Source organism: Thamnophis elegans, chromosome 17 (genome assembly GCF_009769535.1).
Source record: "Thamnophis elegans isolate rThaEle1 chromosome 17, rThaEle1.pri, whole genome shotgun sequence".
Taxonomy (NCBI): Eukaryota; Metazoa; Chordata; class Lepidosauria; order Squamata; family Colubridae; genus Thamnophis; species Thamnophis elegans.
In genome coordinates, this window is record NC_045557.1 from 6,356,240 (window position 1) to 6,375,765 (window position 19,526).

A 19,526-nucleotide genomic window follows, 5' to 3' on the forward strand; every position below is an offset into this window, starting at 1 on the left:
GCTGAAAACTGGCATACGATCAACTACAAAACTGGAACTTTCACAAGATCCTTATAACTTTCTCAGGCAAAAAAATATCACCTTTATTACTATATATGGGCTGGCGGGGGGGGGGGGTTCACTTTATTTTTATTTTTCATTATTTTTATTTGTTTAATATTGCGTTTTTATTTCCTGCAAGCCAACTTGATTCGCTATGGGCAAGCAGGCAGCAGTATAAATTTTCCGTACTAATTAATATGTAAGTGAAGGCAAAGAAAATGCTTAATACACTTTCTTCAACCTATTTTCCCCCACAACAACCTTGCGAGGTGGGTTTAGAGCTGAGAGAGAGAGTAGTGTAACAGGCCTATGTTACCCTGCTGGCTTTCCTGCCTAAGGTGGGACTAGAACTTCCTGTCTCCTGGTGATTGGCCCAGTCACCCAGTTTTTTTGTGACTAAAGTAGGACTAGAACTCCCTGCCTCAGTGATTGGCCCAGACATCCAGTTTTCATGCCTAAGGCAAAATTAGAACTTACCATGTTCTGGTGATTGGCCCAGTCACCTAGTCCTTTCATGCCTAAAGTAGGACTAGAACTCCTAATTTCCTGGTGATTGGCCCCAAATGCCCAGTACTTTCATGCGTAAAGTCCCAATCTCCTAGAGATTGTCTGAAGCCCCACAGTTGTTTCATACCGAAGGCAGTACTAGAACTCCCAGTCTCCTAGAGATTGTCTGAAGCCCCCCAGTTCTTTCATACCTAAGGCAGTACTAGAACTCCCAGTCTCCTAGAGATTGTCTGAAGCCACCCAGTTCTTTCATATCTAAGGCAGGACTAGAACTCCCAGTCTCCTAGTGATGGACCTGAAGTCAGTTTCCATATCTAAGGCAGGACTAGAACTCCTAGTCTCCTAGAGATTATCTGAAGTCACCCAGTTCTTTCATATCTAAGGCAGGACTAGAACTCCCAGTCTCCTAGTGATGGACCTGAAGTCAGTTCTTTCATATGTAAGGCAGGACTAGAACTCCCAGTCTCCTAGTGATGGACCTGAAGTCAGTTCTTTCATATCTAAGGCAGGACTAGAACTCCCAGTCTCCTAGTGATGGACCTGAAGTCAGTTCTTTCATATGTAAGGCAGGACTAGAACTCCCAGTCTCCTAGTGATGGACCTGAAGTCAGTTCTTTCATATCTAAGGCAGGACTAGAATTCCCATTCTCCTACTGATGGACCCAAAGTCACCCAGTTCTTTCATATCTAAGGCAGGACTAGAACTCCCAGTCTCCTAGTGATTGACCCAAAGTCACCCACTCATCTTCCATAAAGTGGAACTAGAAGTCAGCCACCTAGTTTCCAACCCAGTGACTTAATTAGGAAACTTTTAATTTAGCTTTCATCTTGAATTATGTCATTAGGATTAGGAAACTTTCCCTGACAGAGGCTATCTTCTCATATTTGAATGGACATATATCCATAAGCCAATGACAGGGATAAAGTAGATTCCATCCACATATAGTAGATACTACTAGTTTAATATAGGACCATTTGCCACTTTTCTCTGACTTTCAGCTCTTCCCATCCAGCACGAAACCTGCCTAGCGATTCCACCTCTCTGGGGCATCTGATTCAGGTTCCCCCCCCCCCCATTTTATACCTTTCCCCCCTCCAAACTCACACCTGATTGGTGGCACCATTCCAGGCCCTGTGTTGTTATTGGCCTTTTTTCATCCAGCCGTTTCATTGGCCTGCACTTGCACCCAAGAGGCCAATGGCCACATTTGTTTTCCTGAGACAACTTCCCATTGGTGGGTTTTGGAGCCTCCGGGTTTATATATAAAGGAGAGCGTCTTCCCCCCTCTCAGCACCATTTGTAGGTTTGGCTTGTAATTTGTGTGCAGGGCGTTGGCCTCTCTTCCCGTTTCCTTTCTTTAAAGCCTGGATTTAGTGAGGATAAAAACCAAGATTAATTCAGGACAGTTTCCTGTTCAACAGTAGCTCCTCTTGAAGGAATTTAAAGTAACATTCCAATTTAAAATATATTATTTTTAAATGAAAATGATATATATCCCTCCTCAATCCACCCGTATTGTTCACCTTATTATTTAGCACATGGAAACTGTATATAAGTCTAAGTGCTATTGCTTATCATATCTCGCCATCTCTATCCTCCATCCATCATGTCTCTATATCTATCTGTTCTATATCTATCTTCTATCTACCTCTATAATCTCGCTTATCTATTCTATCTCTATTATTTATTCTATCTCCCTATATCTACCTACCTACCTACCTACATATATATGTGTGTGTGTGTGTGTGTGTGTGTGTGTGTGTGTTGCAATTGTGCAAGGGAATTGTGTAAGGGAAGCAGTATGCTCCCTCCCATACTTGGGCATACCTGGGGTTGTGACACAATACACACACACACACACACACACACACACACGTATGTATTTAGTGTCACAACCCCTGGCATGCCCAAAGATGGGAGGAAGCCGACTGCTTCCTTTCTCTGTCTATCGGCTCGTCACAAGAGACCATCCAGACAGAAAGCAATATTTTTACTGTTGCCTTTGTTACATTAAATTTATTTATTTATGTATTATTATTTATTTATTTATTTATGTATTATTATTTATTTATTTATCAACACAAATGCAACATATATATATGTATATGTATTATATGTATAATCTTCTATCATCTCTCTCACTCTCTATGTGTGTGTGTGTGTGTGTATCATTTACCATCTATCTATCTATCTATCTATCTATCTATCTATCTATCTATCTATCTATCTATCTATCTATCTATCTACGTATCTATCTATATCATCTCATCTATCTATCATCTATCTATCTATCTATCTATCTATCTATCTAATCATCTACCATCTCTCTCTCTTACTATCTATATATATCATTTATCTATCATCTATCTATCTATCATCTATCTATCTATATCATCCTATCTATCTATCTATCTATCTATCTATCTATATCTAATCATCTACCATCTCTCTCTCTTTCTATCTATATATATCATTTATCTATCTATCTATCTATCTATCTATCTATCTATCTATCTATCTATCATCTATCTATCTAATCTATCTCTATGCTCCTGATTTATTTTTCCAACACAGATTGTGATTAATCACTGGAGGTTTTAAAGAAAAGACTGGACAGCTACTTGACTCAAATGTATAGCCCAGGTTTCCTGCTCGTGCAGGGGGCTGGACTAGAAGACCTCCAAGGTCCGTTCCCACTCTCAGAATAGAGCGGGAAGAGACTTTGGAGGTCTTCTAGTCTCTTAGGATATTAACATTTTAGTGCTTTTCCCCAAATGAGCACTCAATAAACTGGACCACAGTACAGCCTAAAGAGTCTGGGTTTTTTCTACTTTTGAAGTTTTTTTTAAGCCTTTTAAAATCCTAAATTTTGCGCAAAAGTCAGAAAAGCAATTTTGTCGTTTCTAGAGCAAAATTTCTAAATTGTGCATCGGTAATTTTTATTTTGGTATCTTTTATTGCTATAACATACAGTGTGCTGCAATAAACAGAATGGTTCACATTAATAAGTATAAATAAATAAATATAAAATAATAAACGTTTTCACATAACATGGAAAAGCGAGTTCGCTTTCAACCCGGAAGTTTGGCTAAAAGCAGGCTAATTTATGGACGCTGCAGCCTTACCAGAGTTTTTTTTCCCCCTACCTCTATGGAGAGGCGAAGACACTCAATGAACGCTCTTCCTTCTCTACCCCTCAAGGGTCGTATGGGATCCGGAGGTTTTAGCGGATAACTTTGTTCTTTATCTCTATGATCGTGACGTCATACGGCTACCACGATATGGTAAAAGTCTAGCGGCCGGTTCGAGCTTTCAGGCGAAAACCATAAAGTGGTAGGGCAAGAGCGGCCAATCATTTGGGGCGGAACTTCCGTGAAGGCGAACCAGCACTCGGCCGTGGAGGGAAATGGAGGCAGAGGGAACGACGGACGATGTGGACTCTCTGCCCCGCGGGGCTTTTCGGTGCCGTCTGTGTCACGTGACGGTTGCCAACAGTGAGTGGGGGTCAAGGGTCAAGTCGGGGCCCAAGGCCTTAAATGAAATAAATTCTAGAATAAAACTCGTCAAAACCGAGTTTTTAGGGCTGCTTTCGGCACGTGGGGAGTTCTCAGCTGACAAACACGGGGCAGGGTGCGGCTAAGGATAAGATCCTTTGGCGGCACTCTGCCCATGGTCAGAGGCACTCTTGTCCCTTTTCTTAAAAAGTAACGCTCGAACTTTGGTTCTTTTTTCCCCCAGCTTTGCTTTGCTTTGCATGTGCTGATGGGTTGTAACTTCTCTATCTCCTCCCTTTGCAAGGAGGCAATTTGGGGGCAAAATCCTGCAAATTTAATTAAGCATAAATCAAAGATAAATGGAGATTCCACCTTCCTCCCCCCCCAAAAATAACTTGCTGAAATTATGATGGCCACCGTCCCAAGATGTGGCTGTACGCCCCATATAACCACAATAATGAAAGAAAACAATGATTTAGGTGTGAAAAATACCTTGCCCCACACCTCCCAGGGACTCAGAGGTGGTAAAAATGAATTATTGACATTTATAGGCTGCCCATACTATGCAGTAAAAACAGGAAATATATATAAAAAAACAGTTCTAAATACAAAAACAGGTAAAAGTTAAAACTTCAGTTTAAATGCAACAGAAACCGATTTTGTCGGTGGCATTGTATAAAAGTGTAAATGTGGAATACGTGTATTTTTAATATATTTATAGACTAGGTGATGCATCTACTAAGAAGTCTTCCTGTCACCCATAAAAGGGGGGTTGGGGGTGGTCAGGAGTGTCTTATTGGCATGGTTTTTTTTTCAACCTCCTGGTTTAATAGCAATAGCAGTTAGACTTATATACGGCTTCATGGGGCTTTCAGCCCTCTCTAAGCGGTTTACAGAGTCAGCATATCGCCCCCACAGTCTGGGTCCTCATTTCACCCACCTAAACTGGAGATGCTTGCTTTGATGTTTTAGAGCCCAGCTTGGAGGCTCATCTCCAAGGGAAGAAACACCAGCGGCTGGAAAACCTTCGTAGCGTCCGCCAGTCTCAGGAACAGCGTAGCATCTTTGTCAGCGGTTTCCAGAAAGGGACGACAGCCTTGGAGCTGAGCGACTATTTCAAAACCTACGGGAATGTCATCAACGTGGTGATGGACAAAGATAAGGTGAATCTGATCCCTCCTCCTCCCCCTTCCCCTCCTTATGTTCTGACCCCCCTCTCCCCCCCGGTCGTCCCACATCAACACACACTCCGAGCCAAAGATAAGTTACGGCATTTAATTAACAGACAGACAGGTCCTTGGCAGCAAACCGGCACAGACCAGCTTGGGCAGCAATAAACACAGATAAGCCGTGGCAGCAATCGAGCCTGCCAAGCTCACAATAATGTTCTCCGACATTAATTCCTGCGTTGACTTCTGCAAAAAGGGAGTGTGCACAAGCAGTCCTTTTTATAGTCTGGAGAGGAGCCTAATGACCACCAGCTGAGTGCAATTACTTCCTGTAACTGTGTAATTGTTCCTTACGCCTATTAGCTCTCCGGTGCCGGACATCCAGGAACAACTCCCTTGGCTCCTCCCCACTGCTGACATCCGGATCACACTCCCTTGTCACCTCCCCACTGGTCCAAGGCTCAGGCGCCACCTGGTGGCCAACCAGCCTCTCTGCACCCTGCTCGGAGTCGGAACCCTGTCCAGGGTCCTCCACATCCTCCAGAGCCGACTCATAGGGCGCCTCGCTGTCGGAGTCTGGTGGCAGCTCCAACGTCTCCTGCTGGGCCACAACACCTTACTACAAGTCGCCACTTTTAATCGATGAAAAAAAAGAAGGCGCTGGCAAAATTTGCAAGCTTAATTTCCTTTCCTTTTTCTGCAGGGGGTCTATGCAATTGTAGAACTTCAGGATGAGGACATACTCCAGAAAGTATTGGCGGAACCGCAGCATAGTCTGGGGGGCCAGAAATTACGTGTCAAGCCGCGTGAGAAGAAGGATTTCAGATACACTCCACCCAAAAAGCAGGGGTCAGCCAGGCGGGAGCAGCTGAGCCCGGAGAAATTGGCGCAAAATATCTGCCAAGTGGACGATGTAAGTGTCTGGGAATTGAAGTCCACCCGTCTTAAAGCATGCTGGTTGGGGGATTCTGGGGAATGGAGTCCACCCATCTTAAAGGATGCTAGTTAGGGATTCTGGGAGTTGAAGTCCACCCATCTTAAAGCATGCTGGCTGGGGGATTCTGGGAGTTGAAGTCCACCCATCTTAAAGCATGCTGGCTGGGGGATTCTGGGAGTTGAAGTCCACCCATCTTAAAAGCATGCTGGCTGGGGGATTCTGGGAGTTGAAGTCCACCCATCTTTTTTTTTAATATGCATTTTTTATTTTTAAACATTAAAAAACAACATAAAAAATTCTCATCCATACATACTGTAGAAAGTGTATCAGTTGGTTACAAAAGGTTTTCATGCACCTCTTCCACAGTCATCAAGCATAATTCATATTAACTCAAGTATTTTAACTCAAATATTTATACATGTTACTCTTACACCTCCATTTATGTTTGACTATAATTATTTAAACGTCCTTCATCATAAACTATACCAAAATGTAATATATAACCACATACTGGCGTTTCATTTAATATTTCTAAAATCCTCCAATAACACTGAATCCTTATGTCCTATTCTAAGCTAAAGTCCACCCATCTTAAAGCATGCTAGTTAGGGATTCTGGGAATTGAAGTCCACCCATCTTAAAGCATGAAGATTGGAGAATTGAAGTCCACCCATCTTAAAGCATGCTTATTAGGGATTCTGGGAATTGATGTCCACCCATCTTAAAGCATGCTAGTTAGGGATTCTGGGAATTGAAGTCCACCCATCTTAAAGCATGAAGATTGGAGAATTGAAGTCCACCCATCTTAAAGCATGCTTATTAGGGATTCTGGGAGTTGAAGTCCACCCATCTTAAAGCATGCTTATTAGGGATTCTGGGAGTTGAAGTCCACCCATCTTAAAGCATGCTAGTTAGGGATTCTGGGAATTGAAGTCCACCCATCTTAAAGCATGCTTATTAGGGATTCTGGGAATTGAAGTCCACCCATCTTAAAGCATGCTTATTAGGGATTCTGGGAATTGAAGTCCACCCATCTTAAAGCATGCTAGTTAGGGATTCTGGGAATTGAAGTCCACCCATCTTAAAGCATGCTTATTAGGGATTCTGGGAATTGATGTCCACCCATCTTAAAGCATGCCGGTTAGGAATTCTTGCATTCTCTGCCAAAGTGACAAAATTAGTGGACCCGAGGAATGCCGTCAATATAATTTACTTGGACTTCAGTAAGGCATTTGATAAAGTAGACTATAACCTACTACTAAATAAAGTAGAAAAATGTGGGCTAGACAGCATCACCACCAGATGGATTTGTAACTGGCTGACCAACCGCACTCAACGTGTAGTCCTCAATGGAACTGCATCTACATGGAGGGAAGTATGCAGTGGAGTACCCCAAGGCTCTGTTTTAGGCCCAGTACTCTTCAACATCTTCATCAATGATTTGCATGAGGGACTAAATGGGGAACTCAACAAATTTGCAGATGACACCAAGCTGGCAGGAATAGCCAACGCTCCAGAAGACAGGCTTAAGTTGCCGAGGTTGAAAAACACTGCTGTATAGGATTCGATCTTCAAAAAAGGCTTTTACGGAATGTCGTAAAGAATTCCTCTGACTACAGTTAGTTACAGAACAAAAAAAACCTTCATTTATTGTTTTCCTTGCAGGTCGATGCCCAGATGTCTTTAATGGTGCAACTGTTCGAATTTTCCGAGAGCGAACAGCGGCTTCGAGACTTGCTTGTCAAGCTGTTCCAGGAGGTGTTTTCTGAATTCTTCCCAGGTGAAGTGCACTCTTTGCCCTCGGCTTCGATGGAATATTTGGAAAGTTTCTGATTTTACAACCAGTCTTTCCCCCCCCCCACAAACACACAGAATCGGTCATTCTCCCCTTTGGGTCTTCGGTGAATGGCTTCAGCGTCTCTGGGTGTGACCTGGATTTGTTCCTGGATCTGGAGAAGACGAAAAACTTCCAGGCTTCTGCCAAGACAACGGATAAGCCACCGGTGAGGAAGAGGCTGGGTTCTATCTTGGTCAAATGCAGATGTTTGTTTTTGTCCCGTGTCTCTTATCAGAGGTAGGAAACATTCGTTAAATTTGGCAAGGCCACTGCTGATTGCTCTGTGTCAGTGTTTCTCAACCTCTGCCTGCTTTAAGAGGGGTGGATTTCAACTATCAGAATCCCCCAGCCAGCATGCTTTGAGAGTGATTGACTTCAACTCCCAGAATTCCCCAGCCCTCATGCTTTAAGATGAGTGGACTTCAACTCCCAGAATCCTCCAGCCAGCATGTTTGAAGATGGGTGGACTTCAACTCCCAGAATCCCCCAGCCAGCATGCTTTAAGATGGGTGCACTTCAACATCCAGAAATTCCCCAGCCAGAATGCTTTAAGATGGGTGGACTTCAACTCCCAGAATCCCCCAGCCAGCATGCTTTAAGATGGGAGGACTTCAACCTCCAGAATTTCCCAGCCAGCATGCTTTAAGATAGGTGGACTTCAACTCCCAGAATCCTCCAGCCAGCATGCTTGAAGATGGGTGGACTTCAACTCCCAGAATCCCCCAGTCAGCATGCTTTAAGATGGGTGGACTTCAACTGCCAGAATTCCCTAGCCAGCATGCTTTAAGATAGGTGGACTTCAACTCCCAGAATCCTCCAGCCAGCATGCTTTAAGAAGGGTGGACTTCAACTCCCAGAATTCCCCAGATGCTTGGAAACTATTATATTTATGACGGTTTGCATGTCTGGGGTCAGGCGATCCCCTATTGCCACCTTCTGACAAGCAAAGTCAATGGGGAAACCAGATTCACTTTGCCACCGTGTGCCTAGCTTAACAACGGTCGAGGTCCATTTAACAACTGTGGACAAGGAAGGTGGTAAAACGGGGCAAAATTCACTTCAGAACTTAGGCAAGCAAAATTGTGGTTCGATTGTCCGAACGTTTATCCAGTGTTGGATTTCATTCTCTCTCCATTTTTTTCAGGCGGGGGACGAAAGCACTGAAATGGAATCTTGCTCCGAAGATTCGATCTTGTCAGATATCGACCTGGTCACAGCCACCGTGCCTGAAATCCTCGATCTGGTGGCCACGGTGCTGCAGAAATGCGTGCCAGGTGTCCACCATGTCCAGGTGGTCTCCACTGCCCGCCGTCCTGTGGTCAAGTTTTGCCACAAGGAGTCCGGCTTGAGGGGAGACATCTCCATAAACAACAAGTACGGAATTTTACTTCTCTGTGGCAAAGTTTCCTACTCAATCAGTCTGTGCACAGAATCACAAAAATGGGGCTAGTAAGGATGTATAATTATATAAATGTAATGATGAGAATAGCTGGGAATTGTAACTAGGTCTACATCGCAACCAAAATTAGGCTGGGAGGGGAGGGGGATTAAAAGCACAATGACTATATATATATATATATATATATATATGTATGTATGTATGTATGTATGTATGTATGTATGTATGTCTGTCTGTCTGTCTGTCTATGTGTGTGTGTGTGTGTTATATTTATGCTGATAAATAAATAAAGGGAGACTAGTATAGATCTATTTCAAGCTATTTAGCTCTCATCAGCTAGCCTTACCCATGTTGGGAATCGAACCTGAACCTATATATATATTTAGTGTCGCAACCCCTGGTAAGCCCCAATTATGGGAGGAAGCTAACTATTTCCATTATCTGTCAATCGGCTCGTCACAAGAGACCATCCAGACAGAACCCAATATTTTTTTAGATTTTTTTTTTACTGTTGCCTTTTACTGTTGCACAAATATAACATATATACACACACACACACACACACACACACACACACACACACACAAACATCTGGAAACCAGCCCTAGTCAACAAATGAGCCCCACTCACCACCCGTTACAACACGAAACAACAATGGACACACAGCCAGCACCAATCAGCACCAATCTACCAATCATGATACAGCCACACATCCAATCAATCCACTTACTGAAAGCACTCCACACACCCCCACCAAGATTTATAGAAAGACGGCAGCTTTAAGCCCAAAACCCAGCCTGAAGATGGCAGTGAGACCTCGCTGAAACGTTGCCAAGACAGTCTCAATCTTACACGGGAAAAGACCTGAATACAAGAAGACCAGCATACCTACACCCGTGAAAATTTCCCCTGGTATGCCCAAATGTGGGAGGAAGCATACTGCTTCCTTTCTCTGTCTATCGGCTCATCCCAAGAGACCCTCCAGACAGACAGCCATTATTTTTAATGTTGCCTTTGTTACACTTGTGTTGCAATTGTGCGGATAAATAAATTTGAAATAGATCTATACTAGTCTCCCTTTATTTATTTGTCAGCACAAATGCAACACACACACACACACACACACACACGTATGTATGTATATGTGTGTGTGTGTATGTATGTATGTATGGACAGGGAGGAGGTTGGGGAGGAACCTGGGCCACTCCTGGTTTATTTATGCTCCGTTTCCTTCTTCCATGGCAGGCTGGCTCTGTGTAACACGCGCTTCCTGCAGTTTTGCACAGAAGCCGATGAGCGGGTGAGGCCTTTGGTCTACGCAGTGCGCTACTGGGCGAAGCAGCAAGGTTTGGCAGGTAAAATGGAAGAGCTGGATGGATGGACGCTTGGGAAGGGAGAGAGGGAAAGCGAGAAAGAGGCAGGGAGGAAGGAAAGGAAGAAAATAAGGAAGGAAGGATGTATGGAAGAAAGAAAAGAAGAATGCATGGCAGGAAGGAAGGAAAGGGAGGGAGGGAAAGCGAGAAGGAAGAAGGAGGCAGAGAGGAAGGAAAGAAGGAAAATGAGGGAAGGGAAGGAAGGATGTATGGAAGAAAGGAAAGAAGAATGCATGGCAGGAAGGAAGGAAAGGGAGGGAGGGACGGAAAGGAGAAGGAAGGAATGAGGCAGGGAGGAAGAAAAGAAAAAAAAATTAAAAATGGAAGGAAGGAAGGAAGGAAGGATCAATAGCAAAATAACAGAGTTGAAATTGATGTTTGACATCTTCTAGTCCAACCCATCCATGGATGGATGGATGGATGGATGGATGGATGGATGGATGGATGGATGGAAGGAAGGAAGGAAGGAAGGAAGGAAGGAAGGAAGGAAGGAAGGATAGCAAAATAACAGAGTTGGAATGGACGGTTGACACCTTCTAGTCCAATCCCTGGATGGATGGATGGATGGATGAAAGGAAGGAAGGAAGGAAAGAAGGAAGGAAGGAAGGAAAGAAGGATAGCAAAATAACAGAGTTGGGATGGCCGTTTGACATCTTCTAGTCCAGTCCCTGGATGGAGGGATAGATGGAGGGATGGAAGGAAGGAAGAGAAGGAATGACACAGGGAAGAAGGGGGGAATAAAGAAAAGATAAGGAAGGAAAATCAATGTGAAAAGTCATTTAAGGCAGTGGTTTAGCCTTCCTTCCCCTCCTAACGCCCCCCTCCTTACTTTTCTTGCAGGAAATCTTTTTGGGGGAGGCCCCCTCCTCAATAACTACGCCCTGACCTTGCTGGTGTTCTTCTTTCTACAGACACGCAGCCCCCCCGTCTTACCGACCGTTGCCCGGTTGAAGGATCTCTCAGGTTAATCTCCCTCTGTTATGTCGGGGTTCCAAGTAATCCCCCCCCCAACGAAATCAAAACCCCAGGGCCACCATCTTCCTCAAATTGTAGATTTATTAGGCGTGTCATATTGTCGCAATTCTAAACCCCCCCCCCAAGTTTCACCCCAGTTGAATGTCAAGTTTTCCTTCCCGTGCCCATGCAGTCCATCGGGTGGTCCAATCAGGTCCTACTCCGAGGGATGGTACTTGCTCCTCACCGAAGATCTTTCTCTCCTGTTCATCCTGCCTCTGTCCCTTCCTGCTTCAGGCGTTCGTAATTCCGAAAAGCCTCGCCTTTGATTTTTGGGACCTTGACCACAATTTTTTCATCCTCCTCTTATTCCCCCCCCCCCTCTTTTCTCAGATGATGGAGAACTGACTGTGGTGGACGGTTGGGACTGCAGTTTCCCTACAGATCCGGCTTCGTTGCAACCCAGCGGAAACCCTGAGAGTTGTTGTGAGTTGCTACAAAGAGCTTTTAAGTTGATTTTTTTTTTTAACTACAGGCAGTTCTCATCTTACAACCATTCGTTCTGCCACTCTTTGAATCACGACGGCACTGAATGAATGAGGGGGTAGGACCAATCCTTGGGGGAAAAAAATGTGACGTAGGGGTGTTTTTAATTGTAAGCCACCCTGAATCACTTTTGACAGTAAGACGGGCGACGTAGAAATGCAACTCATAAATAAATGACGGATAATCCTCAAGTTATGACCGCCACTGGAAATAGAATTTCCGTCAGTAGTTTCCATTGCTAATTGAGGCAGGTGAGTTGCGCCATGATTTTATGACCTTTCCCCCCCTGGTCGTTAAGCCAATCACTGCCGTTGTTAAGTGAATCACACACAGTCATTAAGCAAATACGGCTACCCCGTTTTTGGCTTTGCTTTTTGGAAGCCAGCTGGGAAGATCACAGGGAAATCGGGTGTCCCAGGATTCTTGGAACGATCATAAATACACATTGGTTGCCTAGCCCCCAAATTTTGATCACATGTCCATGGGATGGTACAACAGGTCGTGAATGTGAAAACTGGTTACTTGCAACTTTTTTCCGTTGCCGTTATAACTTCAGTCTCTAAACTAACGGCTGTAAATCAAGGACTAGTTGTGAGTGTGCCTGACATGAATGTGTTGTTGTTAGTTGCGAAGTCGTGTCCGACCCATTGCGACCCCATGGAGAACGTTCCTTCAGGCCTTCCTGTCCTCTCCCATCCTCTGGAGTCCATTGAAGCTCACGCTGACTGCTTCAGTGACTCCATCCAGCCCCCTCTTTCTCTGCCGTCCCCTTCTTCTTCTTCTTTTGCCCTCCGTCGTTCCCAGCATGAGGCTCTTCTCCAGGGAGTCCTTCTTCCTTCTCATCAGGTGGCCAAAACATTTGAGTTTCCTCTTCAGGATCTGGCCTTCTAAAGAGCAGCCAGGGTGGATCTCCTCTAGGACTGACCGGTTGGATGGCCTTCCAGTCCATGGGACTCGCAGGAGATAGATAGATGATAGATAGATAGATAGATAGATAGATAGATAGATAGATAGATAGATAGATAGATAGACGATAGCTAGAAGATAGATAGATAGATAGATAGATAGATAGATAGATAGATAGATAGATAGATGATAGATAGATGATAGATAGATAGATAGATAGATAGATAGATAGATGATAGATAGATGATAGATAGATAGATAGATAGATAGATAGATAGATAGATAGATAGAGATAGATAGATAGACAGACAGACAGATAGATAGACAGACGGTAGGTAGGTAGGTAGGTAGGTAGGTAGATAGATTAGATAGATGATAGATGGATGGATGGATGGATGGATGGATGGATAGATAGATAGATAATTAAGTAAGTTGATAGATAGGTAGGCAGTCAGTGAGATAGATAGAAGTCCCCTTCTTCTTTTGCCCTCCATCGTTCCTAGCATGAGGCTCTTCTCCAGGGAGACCTTCTTCCGTCTCATCAGGTGGCCAAAGTCTTTGAGTTTCCTCTTCAGGATCTGGCCTTCTAAAGAGCAGCCAGGGTGGATCTCCTCTAGGACTGACCGGTTGGATGGCCTTGCAGTCCAAGGGACTCAATGCAGGAGTCTTCTCCAGCACCCGAGTTCAAAGGCCTTAGTTCTTTAACACTCAGCCTTCCTTATGGTCCAACTTTCACAGCCACACATTACAACTGACATTAATATGGTTGCCCAATTTCCCTTGCATCCTTTCCGTCCCTTCTAAGTGTTTCCACAAGCCCCTTAACAAACCACAATTAAACTGCCATGTTCCCTCGCTTAGAAAGCTAAACCACTCATCCTTCCTTAGCGCATAACAAGCTCTAAATTTAAGCTAGAAAAACTCAACGTCCTCTAACGTTCGCTTGGTTTCCTGCATTCCAGGCTCCCTCCTGGCGGAGTTTTTCCGCGTCTTCGAAAGCTACAATTTCGCCGGCGGTGTCATCTCCCTGCGTGAGGGCCGGTCCCTCCCTCTCTCCGATTTCCTGTTATCCGACGCTGGTCAGAAATTCAAGGTGGGCCCCATCAACCTCCAGGATCCCTTTGAGCTGAGCCACAATGTAGCAGCCAACGTCAACGAAAAGACGGCGCTGCGCCTTCAGCGGAGCTGCCAAGACGCCGCCAAATACTGCCGGAGTTTGCAATACCAGCGTAAATCCAGCAAGGGGAAGAGCTGGGGCCTAGTTCGTCTCTTCCAGCCCGGTAGCTCCCAAGCCCCGGAACACCTGGTCATCCTCCTCCCTTTAACGCCGGCCACACAATCCCGCTCGGAATTGCATCCAAGCAAGGATTCCCCCCAGCTCCCGTTTCGGAGGGTGTGCGCAGGCATCTCGTACGTCCTGCAGCATGTGTTGAAATGCAGCTGCTCGGAGAATCCGCAGGGACCCGGAGACGATGGGGAATCCCTCGGCAGCGATCCGGAGGAGGATCACCTGAAAACGAAAACCGAACAATTGTCGGTGGGTTCCAAGCGATCTCTGGATCTAGAAGACGCCGCGTTGGGGGCTCCCCCTGCGAAGAAATCACGGATGGAGGTTTCGCTTCCCGACACGGAAAGTGTGACCTGGGACTGCACCGCCTGGCACCGCGTCTGGTTAGGAAGACGGCGCGTCCGGCGACAGTTCAGCAGCCCGCAAGCAGATCCCAAAACATCCACTGATCCCTTAGAGCTGGAAGGCAAAGTATCCGAGGCGATTTCCCAACAAGAGGGGCAGACTAGGCCCGTCGAGCCGCTGTTCGGATTCAGCGTTTGCGCCACGATCAAAGACGCGGGTTCCGGGGAACAGGATCCCCAAGTCAACCTCAATTTCACTCCAGACCCTGAACAGGGAGGGGTTTTCCAAGATTTTTTTCATTTCCTGCAAGGTTTCCTGCCCCGAATGGTTGAGCAGTACCTGGCCACCAAGCGGCCTCCAGACCTCCGTCTCCCAGAAGAAAAATCTTCTCCTCCAGTGGGGGACATTTGAAAATTCTGTATTTAGATAAATGTTTCCCCCTTTCTGACTGTTGGCGAGAATAAAAGAAATTGCGGAGAAAAAATTGAATCCTGCTTCCATTGTGTTTTCAGTTCTTGCCGTCGTTCTATAGGGATGCGGTGGCTAAGAGGCTGAGCTTGTCGATCGGAAAAGTCGACAGTTCGGCCTCCCTCTCTTTTGAGCACTGATGCCGTTACCTAGCTGGGTGATGAAACGTCTGCAAGAAAACAACCGAGAGAGCATCATCACTCTGTCTCTCATCTCATCTATGGGATTTCAGTCGTACATTTCTTCCTTCTGCAGTTGACTCGACTCTCGCCAGCAATTACTGATTTATTAAACAGATGCATTAAATAGGTGCATTAAATAGATGCATTAAATTGGTGCATTAAAACAAATGGAGCAATAGGAATTGGTGGAAGCTTTAAAGACAGGCATTGCAATCAGATAGATCCACCAAATGGGCAAAAGCTTTTAATGCATGAGGTTTGGGAGTATTCTGTACATGCTCAGGGGAACGTTGTTTTTTTGGGGGGGGAGGAGGGCTTGCAATCCAGGAAGTAGAAAGACAGCCCCTCCCCTGATCTAGCCACCATATTTCTCCCTACGCATGCGCGCTCTTTCGGCCGTTTCCTCTCTCCGCGCTTGCGCACCGCTCCGGCCTTTCGCGCGCGTTTCTCCCACCTCTCCATTGCTGACATAGAGATACGAAACCATAGAACCTTTGCAAGGAAATTCAAATTTTGGGCTCAAATGTAAGTTTACTATATCATTTCCAAAACGGCCTTTATTGCTCAATTGTAGATTGAAAATCCGCAGGTTGCCTTCTTCATTATTACATTCACCACAGGGGAGTTTGTTGAATGAAATCCATGGCAAAATATCTCGAAATTGGTATCTCTAAATCTAGAACAACGGCAAGATACAAGTCTTATCTTTTAGTATCTCTGTAGTCAAATTTACCCACAACCCTCCGCGCGCTAAAGACCCCAGAGAGAGACACACTATTGGAGTGGGCGGAGCGTTTCCCATCGTGCCCCGCGCCTCCCGAGTATTTAACTCTTTGGCCGCCGGATCCTATTTCCTTTTACGAAGCGTCTTCGGTGGATCCAGGCAGAGGTGCGTGTTTTTAATCGGTCGCCATCCTCGGCCTGCGGGAAGATCAGCCCCAGCCCAATTCGCCCGATCGCTTTCAAGCGATCCCCTCTTCCTAAATTAGCCACGATTGAGATCCACTAGATCGGGGGGGAAGGATCCCGGCCCAGGGTGGGCGACAATCAATGCATGCGAGCAAAAATAGGATCTCTGCAGAGCCCAACCTTTGCTTTGGGGAAGTTTCGAAATGCTGCTTGCGACCTTTGCTGTGTTTTTAAACAATATATTAAGCGTTTATATTATGTATTGTGCATATATAGATATAGATATTTAATATGAATATTTTTTTTGTCCTGTGGAGGGAAGAGAAAAATGCTTCAATTTGGAATTTTGCTTTTGCAAAGTCCTTTAAAAGGCAATGCATTTTGCAATTATCTATTTAAAAAATTGCTGTAAAAATTGATTTTAAATTTGCGAGCCTCCCTCCCGTTTTTTTTCCTTTCAATAGATCGTAGTCTTATTTTGATAAAATTAACACGTTTTGCATTTGGGAGGGAGGCTTAATTTGGATTTTTTTTGCTCTTAAAATAATTAAAATAATTGCATTTTGCAATTATCGAAAGGTTACTGTAAAATATTTTAAATTTGCAAGGCTCGTCCCGTGGGGCTCTTTTAAAAATAATAAATCAAAGTCTTTCCTTTATAAAAATTAACACATTTCGGAGGGTTGCCTAAATTTGGATTATGCTTTTGCAGATTCTCTTTACAGTGCTATGCATTTTGCCATTATCTGAAAAAAGGTTGCTTTAAAAGTTAATTTTAGATTTTGCAGGCCCCGTCCTATGGGGGGGGGTTAATTTTTAATGAATAAAGCGGAGTCTTTCGATGATGAAATTAACACAGACCTGTTCTGAACTGTGCTGTGAGGATGAGTTTTAATTTCTGAAAAGGCTCCTCGTGTCCCCATATGGCTTGGTAAAAACTTCGATTTAACCAGGGTTAAATTGTATTTTTAACTCGCTTTTATTTTATTTTTTTCTCTCTGCAGGTTGGGCCGATGAGATTCTGCAGTTTCAGGTGAGACAGGCTTTTAAAATAGCAGGTTTTTTTAAAATGGGCAAATCTGTTTTGCAAGCTGCACTAATTTTGCTGTCTGCTGCAACATTTATTTATTTGGAAATTTATATTGCTGCCTGTTTGCACAAGACAGGGAAAAAAAACGGATCCATGAAATTAACAAATTGAAAAGCCAGTTATCAATAAATGGCCATTAAAATGGTGACTAAAAGAAGAAATATTAGGGGGCGGGGGATATTTATATATACAGTACTATGCAAAAGTTTTAGGCAGGTGTGGAAAAATGCTGTAAACAATGCTTTGAGAAATATAAATAGTTTCTTTTTTGTCAATTTTCAAAACGCAGTGAGCGAACAAGAGTATTAATGGTGTTCTCAATGCTGAGAAATTTCTCTTTAAGTATATTTTAAACTTTTTGTTAAAGATTTATACCTTGTATTGGTTCTGGGAAGTCAGGGTGGGAGGGAGTGGAGTTTACTAAGTTGGAGGAGGGGTGTTGGATTTTAAGGTATTATGATTGTACATGTATACTGCTATTTTTTCTTTTTTATGTATATTGAAATGGAATTATAAATACCATCAAAACAAAAAGGGAGTTTGCTCAGAAGCTGAAATCTGAAATACACCAAGTGAATGAGAGGAAGAGTGGGAAGCAGAGGAGAGAAGAAAGATAGGAAGAGAGGGACAGGAGAGAGAGTGAGGGGGGAAGATGAGGTGTATAAGGAGGAGTGGAAAGGTGTTGGAATCCATCACCGGGTGTGCGTGCAGGGCAGTCTTGGCTGCCTGGAACACGTACACAGGGATGGAGAGACATCGCGCTGTGGGACGCATCAGGAAGTTTTCAGCCTAGCGGTCGGGAGTTACTACGCAAGCTCATGTAATGTGAGCAAGCCACACCTATACCTGCCCTTTCTCCTCCCTACCCTATGCCATGCTGTAACTTTTTATTTATTTGTAACATGTGACCACATACGCCTTTTGATACGCCCTTTTTGATGACGCTGTAACTAACTTTTTCAATAAAAGAGGTCTCCAAAGCACATTCGAGGCCCTCATCCCGAGGAACTCAGCCTGCTGTCTTCCTTCCGATTTGGCCAAGAGACATGAGTGGCCCGCCAGCGTGGCAACGCCGCAACTGGTGACCTCGACGTGATTCACGGATCGAGCACATTTCTTGGCATTTTCATACTCATTCGGCTGGACGGAGCACCCTCCCTTATTCGTGAGTATGGGGACAGGATTTTCTAAGTCTCAGGTCGCGCACCTCCACGAACTTAGAGAATTCACCAAGTACTCAATCATTGTACTTAAAAATGGGAAAAAATTGCCCCGGCCAACAAAAACTGAATTAACTGCTTTACTAAAATACATTTACGAACATTGTCCGGCTTATCCGGAGAAGGGTTCAATTCGAACGTCCACATGGATTAAATTAGGCACTTATTTGCACGAGTCCCCAAGGGCTCCGGCGAAAATGCTCGCCACGTGGCGGATAATCGTGGAATGCCTAAAAATTCATGAGGAGCCCCTGACGGCAGAACCAGGCCCGCCTCCGGCATATCAATCAGATACCAAATTGCCCCAATTAGGAGAAAGCACTACCCTGGTGCCCTCAGGGCCTAGTCAGTCTCCCCCCGAGGTGCCGGCCCCTCGCGCCCCCCTGAAAGGAGGAGCGGTGGCCTCTACTCTCTGGGACGCCCTTCAAAACGGCGATCTGGATTTGGAAGACAGTTCTTGTGTTCCCCCCGTTAACATGAAGCCTGACCCTGCCAACCCGGCGGGGCCACAAATCCCAGTATATACACCCGTCCCGTACAAAGCCATTAAGGACATCAGAGAAGCAACTGCCATGTACGGAATAACTTCCCCCTACACCCGAGGTTTGATCGAGTGTCTGGGAAACATTTATTGGCTTGTCCTTGATGATTGGGAGCTTCTTTTTTCAATGATTTTAACTCGCTTCCAGTGTGCCATCTGGTCTTTTGCATACAAGATTGAAATTGAAAAAGAAAGTGCTTTTGGCCTCCCACCGGGGGTCACCAATGACCACCTGATCGGGAGGGTAGACTTTGAAACCCCCCAACAGCAGGCTGCTGTCCCTTGGGAGGCTAGCCGCATAATTTCTCGAGCCGCTAA

General features: G+C 44.8%; 1 protein-coding gene across 1 annotated transcript; it reads left to right on the plus strand.

Moving 5' to 3' along the window:
- Positions 1–3,923: 3,923 nt before the first annotated feature.
- On the plus strand, positions 3,924–15,270 carry TUT1 (terminal uridylyl transferase 1, U6 snRNA-specific). The gene is made up of 10 exons (XM_032234418.1): positions 3,924–4,044; positions 5,017–5,207; positions 5,917–6,126; positions 7,816–7,930; positions 8,023–8,153; positions 9,132–9,361; positions 10,632–10,741; positions 11,600–11,722; positions 12,107–12,199; positions 14,128–15,270. The coding sequence occupies exons 1-10, from the start codon at positions 3,957–3,959 to the stop codon at positions 15,207–15,209; spliced, it is 2,373 nt and encodes a 790-aa protein (XP_032090309.1). The 5' UTR covers positions 3,924–3,956; the 3' UTR covers positions 15,210–15,270.
- The last annotated feature ends 4,256 nt before the right edge of the window (positions 15,271–19,526 follow it).

What these genes read in the sequence shown, in the direction of transcription:
- TUT1 (XM_032234418.1), top strand. Translation starts at nt 3,957, where the DNA reads ATGGAGGCAGAGGGAACGACGGACGATGTGGACTCTCTGCCCCGCGGG. An exon ending in TCACGTGACGGTTGCCAACA is followed by an intron (nt 4,045 to 5,016) that starts GTGAGTGGGGGT and finishes TTGATGTTTTAG; the next exon opens with AGCCCAGCTTGGAGGCTCAT. An exon ending in CCGGTTGAAGGATCTCTCAG is followed by an intron (nt 11,723 to 12,106) that starts GTTAATCTCCCT and finishes CTCTTTTCTCAG; the next exon opens with ATGATGGAGAACTGACTGTG.